The 20,216-nt window shown below is 42.6% G+C and overlaps 1 protein-coding gene across 1 annotated transcript in view; it reads left to right on the top strand.

The window, feature by feature from the left end:
- Window positions 1-683: 683 nt before the first annotated feature.
- LOC131140032 (SLIT and NTRK-like protein 3) overlaps window positions 684-20,216 on the top strand; it is a 34,932-nt gene continuing 15,399 nt past the window's right edge. The window contains exons 1-6 of the mRNA XM_058090097.1: window positions 684-960; window positions 8,129-8,420; window positions 10,116-10,367; window positions 10,561-10,676; window positions 11,837-12,760; window positions 16,597-16,816. Coding sequence (XP_057946080.1) covers window positions 8,205-8,420; window positions 10,116-10,367; window positions 10,561-10,676; window positions 11,837-12,760; window positions 16,597-16,816 — 1,728 coding nt within the window. The 5' untranslated portion in view covers window positions 684-960; window positions 8,129-8,204. The remainder of the gene's footprint in view (window positions 961-8,128; window positions 8,421-10,115; window positions 10,368-10,560; window positions 10,677-11,836; window positions 12,761-16,596; window positions 16,817-20,216) is intronic.

The following is a 20,216-nucleotide window of genomic DNA, read 5'->3' as shown; positions in this document are numbered from 1 at the left end:
CTATTACCCGAGGTCAAAGGTAATACTTTTTTCTCGTAAATTTATGACTTTATACTCCTAAATATTCACATTTTTCTCTTAAATTTACATCTTTATTCCCGTGAATTTATGACTTCATTCTCGTACTACATTTACAACTTTATTCTCTGGAATTTATGACATTAGTCTTAGTAAATTAGTAAATTAGTAAATGTACAGCTCTATTATCATGAACTTATTTTTTTCTTACTTTATTCTCGTCCATTTATGACTTTATTCTTGTAAATGTATAACTTTTTTCATGTCAATTTATGACTTTATTCTCATGAATTTATAACTTGATTTCCAGAAAGTACAACTTTATTCTCATGAATTTATGACTTTATTGTCACGAATTTATGAATTTATTCCCGTACATTTACATCTTTTTTCTCCGGAATTTATGATTTTATTCACAGAATATGACTTTTTTTCTCGTGAAGTCACAAGTTTTTTTTTGGTAAATTTACTTCATTCTCAAAATCGCAGGTTTCTTGTTTCCTCCAATACTGCCGGCTTCAAACTTGAAAGCTACCGTAGTGGATGGAGTGTGGCTCTGGAGAAGTCTTCTTTCAGAGAAGGGGTGTGTATGAGTGGGTCTTTGAGATGAAGAGTGGTCCGGCGGTCCGATGCCGCAGCTACCCCCAGGCTGCACTGTTGAGAGGCGGACCGGCATCCTAAAGCCGGCCTTTTTTCTCCCAACCCAACTCTCTCTCTCCTCTTCCTCATTGCAGTCTTCTCACGTTCCCTCCTCCTCATCCTCATCTTCTCTGCCTCCCTCATCCGCCTCCACAGGACAGAGAGAGAGAGAGAGGGAGAGAGAGAGAGAGAGAGAGGGAGAGAGAGCGAGGCATGCAGGAAGAGTGCGGCTGAATGTGGACGACATGTCGACAGTCAGCCTCTAAAAGTCTTCTCCCGGTCGTTCCCGGATTCTTTGGCAGAGTGAGTATTTTCCTGCATGCTTTGCGTCGTAATGTGGTAGTGATGGGGGGTGGGTTACGGATTGGACGGTGTTCCAAAAAGCCAAAGGATTCCCATTTCCATCGCCTTCAGTGTGTTAATAGGCTGTTAAATTGGTCATGCCTTCATTCAGCTGAAGCTTCAACACGATGGAGGGGCTAATTGATTTTTTTTTTTTTACTGTTACTGGATGCCTGTGGGCTATCCAAGCTACTGCTGCCGGAGCCGACCCCCCCCCCCCCCCCCCCTCCTCCCGCCACACCACCAATGCCATTGATTAGGGATGAGGGCTGCTTGTTGATGGTTTGCCTTGATAGTGCAGTTCTGTGTTTGCTGGGAGCATGCAGGACAGAGAGGACGAAAAGAGACATGGAGGGCGGGGGGGGGGCGGTGGTGGTGGTGGTGGGGTGGGGGGAGAGGTAGACACCGGAGTTATGTGACAGGAATAATATGGTGGAGGACCGTCATGTCTTGGCTGCCTTGCGTCAGTCAAGTCTTGGAGGAGAGAGGGACACAGAAATAGATATTTAGACAGATAGGTCCTTGTCATCATGTCCTTCCAGCAGGACATCCATGAAAGGACCCCGGTGGCCTATCTGGACGCTGTATTGATCACTGTTATACATGGTTGGGTCCAAGCCAATGATCAATGACGTTTTAGTGGGACGGGAGACTGACTCGCCGCAAAAGATACCAACAGGGATTCTAAAATTGTGCATTCCAGTTTTACCAACATCAATGAGCATCATGGCCCACAGCAAAAGTCTCAAAATTGTTCTGAAGGGACACATTTTTGGAAGACGAAGGACGTTTCCCTCGATCCGTATTGTTCTTCTTTTGTACATGATGTAGACGTCATCATACAGTACATTCAAGGATGAAGCAGTCATACATTTAAACAGGAACAATATGTTTACACCAGCCAAAGATCCTCTGTGTGACAGGATGTTTTTAAAGGAAAACTGCACTTTTCTTTGGATCTTTGTATGAGACATGAACACATATGTCTCGCTGTTCTGTGCGTTCTCAAGATATCAAAGCAGCTACGAATTCCACCTGTGAAAAAAACCTCCAATTACATATAATGTGATGTTCATATTAACCAAGCTACAGCATAACATAACATTGTTATTATTATCATTGTTACACCGATCGAACTACGTTATCACCGGACTGACACCTTGCTACACCACACCGAGTAACGACTACTAGCCCGTAGCGAGTCAGTGCTGCCTTCTACCAAACAACCACTACCAACAGGTAACGCTACATATTGGAGGTACTGCTGCTGCTGCTGCTGTTTTTGTTTTTAAGTTTGGAAAAGTTAACACTATTTAAAGTTTTTATATTGCTATGTGAAATGAAATGAATGTCTCCAGGAAGGTAGTTCCGTTAACGCTTAAAAGTATTACGTTATCATGAATGTACCTGTTACTACCTGGTTACTGCGTGTTTTAGAGGTGTTCTAATGTGAGCGGCATAGGTCTATCCCATTTCGTACAGCATCTCTTTATATCTTTAGAACGACAGAAAAGAGAAAGATGTGAGGGTTCATGTCTCACATAAGCATTATGGATGATGGGCAAAATTCCCAAAAATAGTGTAGGACCCACTACAAAAACACCAGTCAAAGAGCATCTATATGACCAGAGCAGTTAGCTGTATTTGAAGGCCAACTGCAAAAACGCTAGTCAGGGATCACTGACGACAGAAGCACTCTGCTGTTTTTAAAAAACAACTTCAAAACCTCCAGTCAAACATCCTCTCTATACCAGCGTCTGTGTTTAAGCACTTCATGCACAAGATCTTCTATGCTGTTTTTGAAGGCGTCCGTGATGCGGCAGGGAAAATCTGATGGTTTTATGGATCTTCAAAAACTTAAAAGATCCTCTCAATTACAGATTCTGTGTTTAAGCAAAAATGCTGGTCAAAGATCTTCTCTATGACAGGAGAACTCTGCTGTTTTTAGGAATATAATACAAAAACGCAAGTCTGCATTCCTCAACGCTGCAGGAGCAATTTGCTGTTTTTCAGCATCAACTTTAAAAACGCTGGTCAAAAATCCTCTTTATAACAGCTGCTGTTTTTAAGGGCTTAATGCCTCAATGTGACAGGAGCACTCTGCTGTTTATTTAAGGACCAAGTTCAAAAACTGCAGCCAAAGGTTCTGTATATAACAACTGTTTTTAAGTACTTAAAGTAGAAATGCTGGTCAAAGACCCTCTCTCTGACAGGAGAACTCTGCAGTTTTTAAGGACTTACTGCAAAAACTGTCCTGTAAAGCTCCTGTGCTGCTGTTTTTGGGAATTGAAAGCAAAAAAATGTCAGTCAAAGATCCACTATACAAACAGCCGGAATCTGCCGTTTTCCATCTTAAAAAACACCTACTGCAAAAACTACTCCCATACTTGAGTGCTGTTTTTAGGAATCTGCAAAAAAAAAAAAAAGTTGGCCTTGGGCTGACCTGATGTCATTCATGGGCCAGATTTGGCCCGCAGGCTGCCAGTTGATAAGCACTGGCCTAGATGACGTGATGTGTTAGTGTGTGAATGTGAATCTGTAGCAAAGCCAAATGTCTTCCAGTGAGTGTGTGTGTGTTGATGCTTTTATAGGATTCTCCTACGTGCCCTGCTGCATTACAGCGCTTTGTTATGAAAGCGCTCGCTCATTCACACGTGGCTTCTCTACCTGCATGTCGGTGCTTGGCAGCGCACGGAAAGCTTTTTGGGGATGTGGTTTTGACCTTTTTTCCAACACTGTTTCCACAAACACACACACACACACACACACACACACACACACACACACACACACAGACACCTTGGCTGCAGTGCATGCATCCAGGCAGGCGGGCAGGAGTGTTTGGATGTAATCAATATCAGATTTCAACCGCTTCAGTGTGAGCTCTCATCCTGAGTGGCAGCCTTGGCGGACTTTTTACCATTTATGCAACTCTCGCTCTCTTCCTCTCCGAGTGTGCACCGTCTTCTCTCCTCCTTCATCCAACTGCGGCCCTTCGCCCCTTTTTCTCCCCCATTTTCCCTTCCCCCTCCTTGTTTTCCTCGTAATCATCTCTGTGATTGCTCTTCCTCTCCCGGGCGCTGATATTTTCACCGCTGCCTCCTTGTCTAACTGGCTGATGCGAGATTATTGCTGTATGATTACAGCCACCGCGCCATCAGCATCATTATTGCATTTCGCGGTGACAGTGCTTCCACACTGTACGAGAGGATCAAGATGCCTTATCCAATTTAGATCTCATTAAGACTTGAGAGGAGAGATGCCCCCTGTAAGACTCAAATCTCTGTTTTGTTTTTTTGGTTTCCAGGAGGGAGGGAGGAGTTCACACTCACAGTTCGGTACTCTGAAATCAAATATTCCAAAAGCTTCTAAAATATACCTCTAAAGTGCTTCCGAGGCACATTATGTGACACAATTCAAATATTCCAAACAAAAATGCCACCTGCTGGGCTGAATGCATATATTCTGCTATTTTTACCATCTTTCATTTCACCAAAGGTTTCTAAAATATGCCTTTAAAGAGCTTCTGCCACCTATTTGACGTACCTCAAATATTCCAAACCAAAATGCCGTGCTGAGATGAATATGTAATTTATTGTTCAATTCCGCTATTTTTACCAGCTTAGAGTTCACCAAAAGCTTCTAAAACATAGTATTATTACAAAGCTTTTGTGACATATTGTGTTATGTACCTCAAATATTGCTGGGTTGAATACATATTTTGAATTTTTGCCCGTAATGTGCTTGTCTGTTTGCATTCAAAATAACTTGAAAAGTTTGGATTGAATTTGAATGAAGTTTTCAGGAAGTGTCGGAAATGGGATGTGGAAAAAGTGATGACATTTTGAGCGTGATCCGGATCATTGTATGGCTCCAAGGATTATGTAAAGGATTCTTTAACATTGATTGATACATTTTCACCATTTGTGCATAAAACTCCACAAAAATGGTCAGAGCACTGAACCGCACCAGAGTTGACTTATAAGGCTACCGTGACCCATCTCTCAAGCCGCCGCTTGTTTGCACACCAGGGTTTTAAACAAAACAAAGGGTTTGAACACACCTCAGGGAATGTATCCAACAAAAAACACACAGACATGACAATGGCACTTTTTAAAAGTCAAATTTAGAAGCTTTTGGTGAAATTAAAGCCAAATATAAAAATAACCTATCCAGTCAACCCAGCAGATGGCATGTTGGTTTTGATACATTTGAATGAGGTCACATAATATGTCATCAAAGCTAAGCTGGTAAAAGTCACAGAATTTGGGGTATTTACCCAAAATTACATCATGCAATATGTCCCAAAAGCTCTGTAAAAGTGTATTTTACAATCTTTTGGCGAAATCTAAGCCGGTAAAAATAGAAGTATTTCAAAATGACCTACGTATTCAACCCAGCATGGGCCATTTTTGTTTGGAATATTTAAATGACATCACAAAATATGTTGCAAAAGCTCTGTAAAAGTATATTTTACAATCTTTTGGTGAAATCTAAGCTACGTATTTAAACCAGCAGACGGCATTTTGGTTTGAAATATTTGAATTATGCATCCCAATTTGGCACATTACAAGTGTTGTAAAAGTATATTTTAGAATGTTTGGGTGAAATAAATATAAGCCGATAAAAGTTGCAGAGTTGACAATATTTGAGTTACATCAAGTAATATGCCACGAAAGCCGTCCAATAAAGTCTTTAAAATTGTCGCGTGAACGTGAAGCACCACACCAGAGTGCTCACCTAATTGCGCACCAAGTCTGTTTTTTAAATATTTGTCCACACCAGAGTATGGAACCACAAGTGTGACCGCAGGCTTAAATTTGATTGGCAGCATCCTGCATGAGCATTGATGGCCATCTGAAGATATGCTGGCCGTCAGTCCGCCATCATGACAGTAATGATGAATATGACAGGAGTGGATGTGGCGCTGTTGATCGACCCGACAACGATGACGATTCTCGCTTTCTGTTCCCCTGATTGCCATTCATGCCATTAAATGGAGCGGTTCATTAGACGGCAGCATTATGAATCTGATTTGCATTCGCCCATATTCATATTGCATACATTAAAAACAACACACGCGTGACATTTCAGCTTCAGCGGGCATTTGAGCACACAAATGAATATATTCATGACCTCTTCTCCTCCACAAAAAAAAGCACTTGGGAAATGTAAAAATGAATCACAGGTGAACCAACGCACATGTTTGACTTTGTTTAGCATTTGTGATGTCAGTGTCCCGTTCAGAGATCCTCAATGAAACAGGCTCTGGCAGGCATGAGAATGTTCACAGGCTTAACGGGGTAGATCACATTATTTGACATAAAGTTGTATGACATCCCCATCAGCGGTGTAGTGCATCAATTGGGACTTTTCTCCCACTTGGGCCCCTGAGCCCAGTTCTGGTTGGATTTCGGTGATGATGGCATTGACTTGTCAGGTCTGATTTTATACATTTTTTTCTGTCATGGAAATGTATTGCTCTTTTGAAGACATATTGCCAAACTCTTTAAGTGGCCCCAGCAACTAACCGGAACTACTTTCTTTTTCGAAAACAAACTAGAATGGGGACCCAATGGAATGGGGGGGGGGGGTTCACTGTTGGTGTACTACACTGCTGATGGGGGATGTCATGTAACTTCATGTCAAAAAATCAGAACTAATACGAACGTAGAAGTGCAGGAGTGCTTGACTGCTTTTTAGCAAATACTGCAAAGCCTGTAGTCAAAGATCCTCTATATGACAGTAGTGCTCTGCTATTTTTGAGTACCGAATGCAAAAGGTGCTTGGTTGCTTTTAAGCAAGTTCTGCAAAATCAGTAGTTAAGTCTGCTGTTTTTAAGCATCGACTGTAAAAGTGCTAGTCTGCAAAAAGCAGTAGTCAAGGATCTTCTATGTATATGACAGGAGCGCTCTGCTGTTTTTAAGCACAGACAGCAAAAGCGGTTGTCAAATATCCTCTATGACAAAAGAGCTTTGCTGTTTTTCCAGTAACAACTGAAAAACAAGGATATTCTGAGCTGTTTTTAGCAACTACAACAAAAATTGCAAGTCAAAGATCTTCTATATGATGAGAGCATGCTGCTGTTTTTGAGCACCGACTGCAAAAACACTCCCCAAAGAACCTCTATATTCCAGACTGCTGTTTTTAGAGTCAAGTGCAAAAACGGTCATCATAGAACCCCTATATGACAGGGGTCTGCTGCTGTTTTTAAAGACCTGCTACAAAAAAATCTCAAAGATCATATACCTATATGACAGGAGCACTTAGCTGCTAATAAACAACTACAAAAATGGTAGTCATAGATCCTCTTGCTGCTTTTAAACACCTACTGCAAAAATATGAAAAAAAGACACACTGTATTACAGGAGTGATCTGCTGTTTTTAAGAACCAACATGAGTCAAAGGTCCTCGGCATTATTTTAAAGCAACTACTGTAAAGATGGTAGTCAAAGATCATCTGCATGAGCACCTACTGCAAAAATCCTCTGCAGTGTATGGAAAAAGCACTCTGCTGTTTTTTTTTAGAACCAACTGCAAAAGCGCTAGTCAAAAACCTTCTGCAAGTCAAAGATCCTCTATTTGACAGGAGTCAGACCTACTGCAAAAAAACGTATGACAAGAACAATGATCATCTATATAAAAGGAGTGCTCTGCTCTTTTTAAGAACCACTTGCAAAAACACAAGTCAAAAGATCCTTTGAGCTGTTTTTAAGCACCTACTGCAAAAACGGTAGTCAAAGTTCCTCTATAAAGTGTATATATGATGATATGACATTGATGTCAGTATCTGATTCCAAGGCCATACACTCCAGTTTGTTTTTCATTTGCTTGTGAGCACCTGACTGTGTTTTGATGACGCACGCGTGTTTGTTAAAGTCGTATGGCATACATCGACCCCCCCCCCCATTACCCATTAGCCCACACGTCGTTATTATTCCACCGTAATGTCGCTCTTTGCCCGTGGCAGCTCGGCCTTTGTGATTTAACTTTCATGGCTGGCTTCAGTATGCTTGCGATGCATCATCAATCTGATTCATCCTGCCCTCCTTCTGCTGTGTTTGTGTCCTCGTGCGCCTGAACACATGCGACGTCACATGCGACGTATGGATGGATGTATGTGCCGCAGTGAGGGGCCGACGCCGGGCCACTGCCCCAGGCCGCTGCTACTGCTGAGCTGAGAGGAGGGAGAAGCGGCGCGGAGGATGCAGTGGGTCACCCTGGCCGTGGCACTGGGGTGTGTGCGTTTGACCCGGGCATCGCACAGCCCCACCCCTACCCCCACCTCTACGCACACCCCTTTGGTGGACAACTCCGAGGAAGAAGTGGACGAGCCTTGCTTTGACCCGTGCACGTGCGAAGTGAAAGAAGGCGTGCTGCACGTGCACTGCGATGGGCGGGGCTTCACCAATGGCAGCCAGGTATCGTTCTCATTTTTTCATGACTGTAAATGGATTTCTTTGTGACGCCCCCTATGCGGGATGTGGTCAAAATGCTTGCATGTAATATAGACCCTCAAAGTTTTATCATCATTATGACTTACGGGCAATACTAATACGAAAAGGTTTTGCATGATGACGGCCATGTTTTTCAAGCAATCTTGCGAAAATTGTACACACGTGTGCTTGCTGGACCCTTGAAGGTGTGTACCACATTTTACTGGAATTTGACAAAGCACTTCAAAGTTACAGTGGGTGTTTTGTTGAGCCGTGTGGGAAATTTAAAGTCAATCCTATGTAGGAGGTTTAATAATGGTGCCACCATGAGATGTACGTATTTGTCAGAAAATAATAAGCACAGGCAACATGGTATATGTGCATGTTTTTCACCCTTTTGTGTAATTTGTCATTTTTGCAACAATTGAAATAGAAATGGTACAAAAAGACTACGTATATTACATCTAAAGTGTGTTATTTTACAGCTTGGAAGGTACAGTAGTGTGCTGTAAGAAATGTTGACAACTCAACATGACACCACAGGTGTCCAAAGTGCAGCCTGCGGCCCATTTGCGGTCTCTGGCTGTTTTTTTTTCTCTTCAAAATAAATAAATTAATAAATAAATGATCATTGCTTTGTGGTTGACTATGGCTTATTATTAGTCAATAAATTATTTACAATTATATACAACAGTATTCTGGTCACTAGGCATCAATAACGTTATAAGACATGATGTTCGATTACATTGCCTTTCACACTGCATGGAAAATGTCTACTGAGCCAGCAGAGCCAGTCGACATGTCATAAGAATAAGTAAATTGGAGAGGCTAACTACTTAGTTCACTAGCTTGCTGTGGCATGCAAAGGCAAAAGTGACTATAGGGGTGTTATTTCATATCTGCAGAACTCTAATAATGTAAAAACCCATATTTACAAAATAAACAGGCTTTCTATGCTCCAACTACAAACATATTACTTTTGGTAATATACTGAATACTACTTTGCGTGAAATCGCTCACCGCAGTTGGATCTGGAAAAACAGCAATATAGGAGGAATTATTGTAGTTGGAACGCTAAAAACAAAACAGCAGAAATAGAAAAAGCATTTTACAAGAATAACATCAAAATATTCGATGAAAATGTCGAACGAGTAAAAAGCTGCAAATTGGACAGTTACACGACCAATCATGGTGTCCAAGCATTTGATTGGACGTTGTGCCTGATGGCAGCCATGTTTTTCACCCCATCTTGCCCAAATTCTACACACGTACTTGTAAGTCCCCTGACGGTTTGTACCAAATTTTGTAGTGATTCAGCCAAACAGCCAAAAGTTATCATGTTTGTTTTGAGATTATTTTTTTGGAGCTGTTTGAGAAATGTCAAGCCAACCATCATGGGAGTCAAACTTTGGAGTTTAGTACCTGCACGAAAATAATAGCACAGGCGACACTGTAGAGGTGTATGTTTGGACAAATTTTCATTCTTTTGTATGCAGCTGGTCAGAAGTAGAAGCCTACATAAACATACAGTCTTGTGGAAAAACTCTGCGTGTGACGTTTTAATCAGTGGCGTTATTGTTTGTGTAATATCCTCCCGTTCACCCAGCTTACGGGTGTTCCTTTCTTTTAAGCTGGTGTAATTAATGAGATAACTAATCAGAGCGCTAATTAATCATTCAGGTGTCACAGTCGTGGGTCCGCCCTTTCAAACTCAACCTCCAGAGGAACTCTCTGAGGCGTCTCTATAGCAACGGGTTCCAGCACCTCGGCAACGCTGTGTCGATAAACCTCGGCAACAACGCACTGCAGGACATCCGGGTGGGCGCCTTCAACGGCCTGGCCAAGCTGAGACGCCTCTACCTTCATGAGAACAAGCTGGAGGTCTTCAGAAATGACACCTTTGCCGGCTTAGAGGCTCTGGAGTACCTCCAGGTAGGCTTCATTTGCCTTGATTATCCGCAGATAGACAAAAATAGTTGCCGGGTAGCAGGTGGCCCAAGTGAAAGAATCTCCTCTTTTTTTCCTTCTTCTCTCCTTTCCAAATGGTGATGCCACTGCTTTTCCCGTGCCTTATTAAGTCTATTTTCCTGACATGTTCAACACATTCCGTCTCGCCTTCATGCAGGCCGACTACAATGTGATCAAACGCATCGACAGCGGTGCTCTGAGGTTCCTCTACAAGCTCCGGGTTCTGATCCTGAATGACAACCTGATCCCCGTCTTGCCTGCGCATCTTTTCAGGTGACAGTCTGACACATGTTTGACAAATCGTTTTAATTGTGCCGCGACTGATCTTAAGAAATATCAAACACGGATGTACACAAGCTCTCTGCTGTTTTTAAGCACCTACTGCAAAACACTACAAAGATCCTCTATATGAGACAGGAGTGTTGGGCTATTTTTAAGACCCTACTGCAAAACATTAGTCAAAGATCCTCTATAAGTGACAGGAGTGCTGTTTTTTTTAGGAACATACTACTCTAGTCAGATTTTCTATATCAAAGATGCTCACTAAAAACACAGATCCTCTATAACAGCCATTACCAAATAGCGGACCTGGGTCTGGATACGTACCCAGTGATGGCCCTTACAGACTCATGACCAATTACAGTGAATGGAAACTATAACACAATAATAACTAGGGCTGAAGTTTCCTTTAATTGCACTAGTTTAGCTCCTCTGACAGGAGCACTCTGCTGTTTTTACAGGACCAAATGAAAAAATGCCAGTCAAAGATTCTATATATGAAAACACAAGTCAAAGATCTTCTATATGACGAAGCATCCTGCTGTTTTTAAGCACAGACTGCAAAAACATGAGTCAAAAATCCTCTCTATGAGAGGAGCTTCCTGCTGTTTTTAACAAATTACTACAGAAACACTAGTCAAAGATCCTCTATATGTGACAGGAGTGTTCTGCTGTTTTTGAGAACTTACTGCAAAAACGCTGGTCAAAGCTCCTCTGAGCTCTCTGCCGTTTTTAACAACCTACTACAGAAACACTAGTCAAAGGTCCTCTATATGTGACAGGAGTGATCAGCTGTTTTTTTAAGAACTGACTGCAAAAACACCGGTCAAAGATCCTCTCTATAGTGCTCGGCTGTTTTTTTTTCTAACCAACCGCTAAAATGCTAGCCAAAGATCTTGATGGGATGTGAGTGTTCCGTTGTTTTTAACGATAACGGACTGCAGAAACATGAGTCAACGATCCTCTCTAGTATGTGACAGGACCCCTCTGCATGGCTTAAACAATAGTCAAAGATGCTCTATGTGACAGGATGCTTGGTTGTTTTTAAGCACCTCCTGCATGTGTATGCTTATCCAAATGATGCATTCAACATCGGACGGGATTTGTATCTTCACTGGCTGTCCCATTTAACCATGCCCCTCCTCCCACTCCAGATCTGTGTCGCTGACTCATCTGGACCTGCGGGGAAACCGTCTAAAGAGCCTGGCATACGCTGGGACCCTGGAGTACGTGGGCCGCTCCCTGATGGAGATACAGCTGGAGGAGAACCCCTGGAACTGTGGCTGCGAGGCAGTGCAGCTCCAGCAGTGGCTGGGTCAGATCCCTTACACGGCAGTTGTCGGAGATGTTACCTGCGAATATCCCTTCCACCTCCACGGCAAGGACCTGAGGGAGATCCCACGCAAGGAGCTGTGCGCTGATCTCCCGGATAAAGAGCTACAAGCAGAAGGAGGGAGGCCACCAGGAGGAACACAGCCTCAACATTTGCCCCCTAACTCCAAGCCCAACTCGCACCCGGGGAGAGCTCGGCCAACTAAACCCTCCTCGATGGTGCATGGCTCCCGGCAGAACACCCACACCTCCTCCACTTCATCCTCCTCTTCTTCTGCAGAGCGTCGAGACAAGGAGAGGCACCCCAGGCCCACAAAGCGTCCCAGACCTTCCAGGACATCCCCAACATCTCGCAGCCCTAACCAGAATCCCCCTGTGGCCGGCTACCAGACCAGACCCCCCATCCCCATCATCTGCCCCCTGGGCTGCACCTGCAACCTCCACATCACCGACCTGGGCCTGACCGTCAACTGCAAGGAGAACGGCTTCCTCAACGTGTCCCAGCTGACGCCGCGACCACTCAACGGCCGCAAATTGTACCTGAGCGGGAATTTAATCCAGAGGATCTATCGTAGTGACTTCTGGAATTTCTCCAGCCTCGATCTGCTTCACCTGGGGAGCAACCGTATCTCCTACCTGCAGGAGGGGGCCTTCTCCAGCCTGACCAGCCTGAGGACTCTCTACCTGAATGGGAACAACCTGGAGAGGATCAGCCCCAACATGTTCCTGGGGTTGCAGAGTCTAAGGTAGGATATTGTCTCTCCACATTGCTCCAGAAAGCCAAAAGCAGTTTAGAAAGGTCTGGATGCGACTACATGGAAATGTATTCCATTTGTGCCATCGGAGCGCATTAGCATGATTAGCGCTTGCCTGAAGTTTGACTGAAAGGAAAGGTAGCCATTCTCATTTGATGACAACTTTTAGCTGAGTCTGCTTTGAATGACACCTTTGGAAGTGAACGTTTGCTTTGTAAATCAATGCGGACGTGCTGATGTGTCCAGATGTTGCCAGCCGTGTGGGGAAAAAGAGCTTCTTATAACTAACATTTTTGCAATTTCATACAAATGAGCCACTCTCAAATGAGGATCTCAAATGACCAGTTTAAGAAACAGTACACCTGCAACACATTTTTCACCCCTGAATACGCGTGTACACTTTGCTGCTCGCCAGGTACACGTGTTATTGCATTTCGCCACTTTCAGTTTGGAGTTCAGTCTCCAAATCTTCAACCTCAGTCAAAAAAATAGTCGGCTTGTAGTACATTATTTCCTGTCTGTATTCGACTTGTTCCATGAAAGCCTTCTCAGGGTGTCCGCAGGTTTCAACAAGTCAAATTTAAGACCGTCATGAATACAATTTAAGAACAATTGCACATCCAGGCTGGCAGGAAAGTAACAAAGTACATGAAGGAAATATTGGAGGCCCGTTTGCTCCATCCATCCATCCATCCATCCATCCATCCATCCATCCATCGCTGGTGTATGCTGGAGCCAATCCCAGCGAGGCGAGAGGCGGGGTACACCCTGGACTGGTGGCCAGCCAATCACAGGGCACATATAGACAAACAACCATTCACACTCACATTCATACCTATGGACAATTTGGAGTGGCCAATTAACCTAGCATGTTTTTGGAATGTGGGAGGAAACCGGAGTACCCGGAGAAAACCCACGCATGCACGGGGAGAACATGCAAACTCCACACAGAGAACCCAGGTCTTCCCGATCTCCTGACTGTGTGGCCACACTTGCTCTCTTTAATTGCCGTTGATCACCCAAAATGAATGAAGCTAACAAGCTAAATAGTCGATTTTCATTGTGGTTGCTCCAAAGTGCAGCCCAGGGGCCCTGTGGCTTTGATTGTTACTGGCCCATAAAATTAACAATAACAAAATGCAAATATATGAAAAATAAAGAAGAAGAAAGCTGAAATGGTAATATTAAAGTCTCACAATAACACAAAACTAAAATTATGTATATATATATATATATATATATATATATATATATATATACATATATATATATATACATATATATATATATATATATATATATATATATATATATATATATATATATATATATATATATATATATATATATATATATATATAATATTTATTTAATTATTAATATTGTGTGTGTGTGTATATATATATACACACACACACACACACACACACACACACAATATTAATAATTAAATAAATATTAAGTCAGAATACAAATAATAAAAAAGAAAATAAACTGTGAAGGTGACATGAGTGTGTGTGGGTGCAGAATGAGGAAGATGGTTCAGTGCAGACAGGACACTTGATTTTGCTGATGTGGTTTTGGCATGGTTGCGGAAAATACAGCAACCTGTGTTGTCTTCCTCATAAAGTATATTCTTTGGCTTTATCAAGTCTTTGAGCGAGTCTCGTGTTGAAGGACTAAGACTCTTAATTAATTTACGGGAGCGCGTACCTAACCACAAAACACAAACACAAATTCTGTGTCATCAGAAACATGGAAAGTGAAAATGCTGACATATGATATGCAAATGCTGACATATGGTAAATGTATAGAATCCTCCTTTTCAGACATGTTTATTCTGCTGCAACCAATCTCCAGATCAATCGGGCACCAGTCTGTGTCGGATTTCCGTGGAAAAGCATGTGATATATGCAGATAATGTCTTTCAATGCCAATCACAAAACACAATGACTTGTAGAGCCTACTCTTATAGCCTGCAGAGGTCCCTGTGTGTAGTGTAGCGTCCTGCTCTAATGGCGGGCACTCTCCAAAACAAGAAAGTCCGCTTAACATATCTTCTATCTCATGGATAGTTGGCATCCTGCAACATGCCACGAAAAATATCTTGCGGGGGCAACACGTGAAAGGAAAACTGCACTTTTTATGGAATTTTATCCATCATACACAATCCTTACGTGAGACATTGACACATACTTTATGTCTCTCATTTCTCTGCATTCTAACCATGTAAAAACTGAAAAAACAAGACAGCTCAGTAGTGCATGTAATGGGATTCACCTACACCAGGGGTGGGCAAATATTTTGACTCGTGGGTCACATTGAGTTAGCAAAATTGTTAACACACACACACACACATTATTTCATGCTTATAATTTTCCTTGAATTATGTGTCTATTATTTATCTGTCAAAGTGCTACACTATCAGCTGTATGTTCTCATGTCCCATTCTTCAGGAGCACTTTAAACATCAGACCACATCAAACTATATCGTTTAATTTTACAGGTTTGTTGATTTTTTACTAAATAAGACATCCGACTTGCAAGTCATGTTGCCGGTTTGTATGTTAAAAGTTGAAATACTTAGAAAGCAACTGGCGGGCCGGATTCAAACGCTTGGTGGGCCGCATGTGGCCCCCGGGCCGTATTTTGCCCTCCCCTGACCTACACAGACCACTATTAAGACACCTCTAAAAACCTCCAACATGGTTTTATGCTGTTATATAATACCGTGACCATTAGCTAACAAGTACATTCATGATAACATGGAATACTTTGCCATATTTTACACATTCTAAGCATTACAGGAACTTCAAAGTACTCGGCATATTGATTTCACATAACATTATAGAAACAAGCGCCTTTTTCCAAATTCAAAAAGCCTTACCTTTTTGTTTGTGTTCTGAGGCGTTGTGAATGGACGTCTATTGCGAAGCTAGTCGCTAGCCGGCTAGTCGCTAAGTGTCAATGTGCCAGTAACGTAATTCAATCGACTTAACAATGTCAATAATAATAATACAGATGTTGTTGTAGCATGTCACGTTCATGTCAAATGTTTGAAAATGGAGCATTTTAATGGAGTATCTTTACAAAGGCTTAATAGGCGGAATAAGTGTTCCCCATACATGCAGTACTGAGCTGTTTATCTTGTAATCGGTATGGGTATCGGCCCATCTCAAGCATAAATGATCAGTATCAGAATCAGCAGTATAAAACCCAATTGTACTCTATATATGACTGTTAAAGCAAACATCTACGGCGAGTAACTATGCTGATTCAGTCAGTTATTGCTTTAATATTTAAAGCACGAGAGATCTGTCACAGCAGACAGGCAACAACCCAAGTCTGGACTTTGCCAGGCACTCTCGGGAAAGCGAGAGCTAATTCATTTAAGCCAGAGCATGTTTCAGCAGAACAATTCGATGAGCCGGTTAGATTTATTTGCAACTTCTGTAAGTTCACACTGATTTTTATTATTGATCAGTGGCGTTAAAGATTCATCACTTCTTCAAGCCAACACATTGATTAGCTACGCTTCGGCGGGGATAAGCACACAATGTTGTGTTTTGATAGCAATTGATTTATCATCTGTGAACGGGTGAAAAAAGAGCAATTAAAAGCAAATTCCTGTATGACTGATTTACATAAATATCCATTTGTGTAATTATAATGCTAGAAGGCAAGAGTGGCAATTTACCTACTGCTGCTGTTGCTAAACGACCCACTTACAGACTTTGTCATTTATTAAACATGCAACCGGGGGATTATCACAACCAATATGTTTCGAGGATGTTTGGTAAGTAATGTGTCGTTCTTCTCCATGTTAGGTACCTTTACTTTGAGTACAATGAGATCCGGGAGATTGACCGCGGCACCTTCGACTCCATGCCGTTCCTGCAGCTGCTGTTCCTCAACGCCAACCTCCTGCGAAGTCTTCCCCCGGGGGTGTTTTCAGGAGTCAACCTGTCTCGCCTCAACCTGAGGAACAACCACTTGCTGCAGCTTCCGATGGACGGCGTGCTGGAGCACCTCACCCGCTTGGTACAGGTTGGTACTCACTGATTTGAAAAACAAATAAACCTGAATGTGCGTCAGTGAGTCAGAAACCTGGCAAGAAAGAGGCTTTAGTCAAGCCTTTATCTTGAGTGAAAGTGGCAGATGGACCGCACCGGATCACCACAGTTTGTTTACGAAACGCACAAATGTGCATAAGTATATTTACTTGACATGTCAGACGACGAGATTAAAAGGACTAATGCGTGACCAAGACCCGTCGTGTTTTCACAGCTTGATGAAATACACAAAACAAGCTCAACTCTCGGATGGAGCTATTTCGATATGTTAAACCGCCCCCCCGGGCACTGGTGCCTTGGCACCATTTGCGCTCATCAGAAAAAATGGAACCACTGGATCTCAAGAATGAGAGTTAGTATCACAAAGATTCTCGCTGATCACCAAAGGCCGATGAGTCGGCTGTGGCTCGACTCTGTCAGGGGTGACAAAATGGGATGGCATGCTAAAACTGCCACCACGTCACACAGTGGACGCTTCTGTTGTGTGATGCTAAAAACAACAATGGAGGACAAAAAGATCCAAGATGACTTGTGACAAGAATGATATGCAAGAGGTCCATAAATAAAATAGTAATAGTAATAAAATAGTACCTGCTAGTACCTTCTTTTGCCTATGGAAAAATGTCAGTACCGAGTAGAGCAGTACACAGTACTGCCTCGGAATTGGCTTGAATCAGTTGAGGCAGGTTTGTCAATGCGACAATAATGACTACAGCCTTGGTGAGCCGATTAAATGTACCATTTAATGGTCGCAGGGGCAGAGTTTCCATGCTATACAAGCAAGACAAGATGTGACATAAAGGATGTGACATAAACAAAAAGACTAAAATACTCAGGACATCCAAGAAGGGCATGACACAAGACCACAGGGAGTTGATGCAGCAGTAGAGGACTGGTAACAAAACACAAAAATGTCAAGCGTGTCCCTACACGACTAGAACACCGCACCAAAGGGCAGAATATGGATGAAGAGCTTCGTAGCACCAAAGTGGAAGGTATCCAAAGAGGTGGAAAACGCTACCATTTGCAATGAATGACAACGACCGAGGCTACATTCTTGTGCTGCAGGTTGATGTTAAAGCAACTTGCTGAGCTCCCCAGTGTAACTGGAGGAAGGAGTTGAGCAGGATGTGTCTGTGTCAAGGGAGCAACTTAGCGGGATGCTGCGCTAGTGGAGCACAAGAAGCAGGAGGCTGAGAAGCATAGAAGGGGCCTAGGCCCAGGAGACTGGGATTAGCGCAGGAGAGAATCTGGGGACCTGGTGCAGAGCAGGATCAGGGGGACTACTGCAGGAGAGGGGGGGAACGGAGGGCAAAGGAAAAGGCGCTTTGATGATTTGTGCTACACAGGGGTGTCCTTATTTTTGCACATGACTTTGTATTTGTGTGAAAATGTGTCAGAATGACACAACATGCACAATCAATGTGTTGCTTGTGCTCTGATTTTTCTGATAAACACACCACATGGTTGCGCTGTTATTAACTGATTTAACTAATTGAATTAATTTTCAAAAGCCGTCCTTCTCGGTATGGGCTATTTTTGATGATTTGGATTGATTTTTCAAGGCACACAGAATATTGCGTTCTTAGGTTATATCTGTGCTTCTCGATTATTTTCTGTCAGACCCCCCCAAGTGACAATTTTTTTTGTGTCCCATTTTCTCATGCAGAATAGCTATTGCCAAAAGGGCTTTCAGCCCACGTACTCAGTGCTAACATCAAGGAAAATTGCCAGAGACCGAAGGCGTAGAATACTTAAATGCTGTATAACATCTACTTTATTATATGGATCTCAAACTTGGACGATAACTAAATCAACTGCAAAAAGCACCATGAACCCTGATCTCCAAATGCAACTAAATGATGATGACATTTCTAGCATAGCTTTCACTTTATCGCTAATTAGCCATATATACTTTATGTAGCCAAAATGTCTAAACAACAATGCCACACGACACAAAAAATAGTTGTTTGACATGAAAATATATATTTTACAAATACAACACCATTAACTATTTACAATTTTCACATTTGCAACTGAACTGTGTGTGTGCACCCTTCAATGCATAACCTCCATGTCACTACACGGCGAGATGCCTTTTCACTTCCTGGTTACTGCGGAGCATTTATTTCTATGGGAAAGATGCATGCTGAACTCTGATGAAATGCACTTTTCAGCTTAAAACTGCACCAAAATTGCACTATTGTGGAGTTGCATCATCACCTCCTTGTGACTCTTGCACCAAAAAAAAATGAATTTGAGAGCCAGCGGTCAGTTTAAAAAAAACTTATCAATACGTCTTTGGTAGCAAGCGAGCTACTGGCAAGCCCATGTGTGTATTTGGGCAAGATTGGTTGAAAAACATGGTGCAATCAGGCACAACATGCTTTGACTGATAGTGTAGCTGGATGTTGTAGCAGGATTCATTGACAAATGAGGTGAATTGACTTGAAATTCCCCACATAGTTCAATGCGTTCAACACTAACTTAATAGTGTTTAGTCGAATCAGCACTAAATGGTAGACAACTTTGGGGAACTGACAAGGACTTGTGTGTAAAATATGAGCAAGATTCATGACAAATGGGGTGAATTGACTTGAAATTGACAAACAACGTGGATGGACTTGAACAATGCCTATTAAAGATGTCAATTTTGCCCTTTTTTTGGCCGTGACCCTCAACTTGCCACCTTTAGAGGTACCATTGCAGGGAAAAACGAGGTGTATTGGCAGCCTGATAGGGTGTTCTGCTTAGCCAAGATTGGGGTGTGAAGTTTAACACCCAAGACTAACTTCTCCCACCTTGTTGTGTCGACAGCAATTGTCTCTGTTCAGGATATAATATGCTGTGTGGGAATAACACAGGTGAGGAAATGTGTGAAAGGGGCTTCCGAAACAATAGGGGCGTGTAATTGTGAAACGGTGTCATTGAGACTGAATCCACAGCACCCCCCGCCAAGTACTGCACTCCATTTTGCCTCCATTCCTTCAAGATGTAGCAGACTGCACAACATGGCCTTGTCTTTACCAACGCCAGATCGACAAAGTTCTGCACCATCGTCAAAATTTGATTTCCATCCCCGATAGCCGTTGTCAGCCTGGATTTAGCAAGCCAAGTAGGCATGAAGGACTTCATGGATAGCAGAAAAAGATGATCCGACAAGGACTGAAACAAGAAATCCAAACTCAATTATGACAGAGCTAATGTCAAAGGAGCAGTTGGCAGGACATGAGGGTAGGCGAGTGGAAGACTGATGCAGGGCTGGTCAGGGCGGAGAAATAGAAAAAAAGTATTCTTCGTCTGTGCCCACCTAACTAATTCACGAGCGAGTCTCGTATTTATCAACGAAACTGCTTAGTTTGAATCTACTTCAC

The sequence above is a fragment of the Doryrhamphus excisus genome, chromosome 13, assembly GCF_030265055.1.
Source record: "Doryrhamphus excisus isolate RoL2022-K1 chromosome 13, RoL_Dexc_1.0, whole genome shotgun sequence".
In the NCBI taxonomy this organism is placed as follows: Eukaryota; Metazoa; Chordata; class Actinopteri; order Syngnathiformes; family Syngnathidae; genus Doryrhamphus; species Doryrhamphus excisus.
This window is presented reverse-complemented; position numbering and strand designations above follow the sequence as displayed.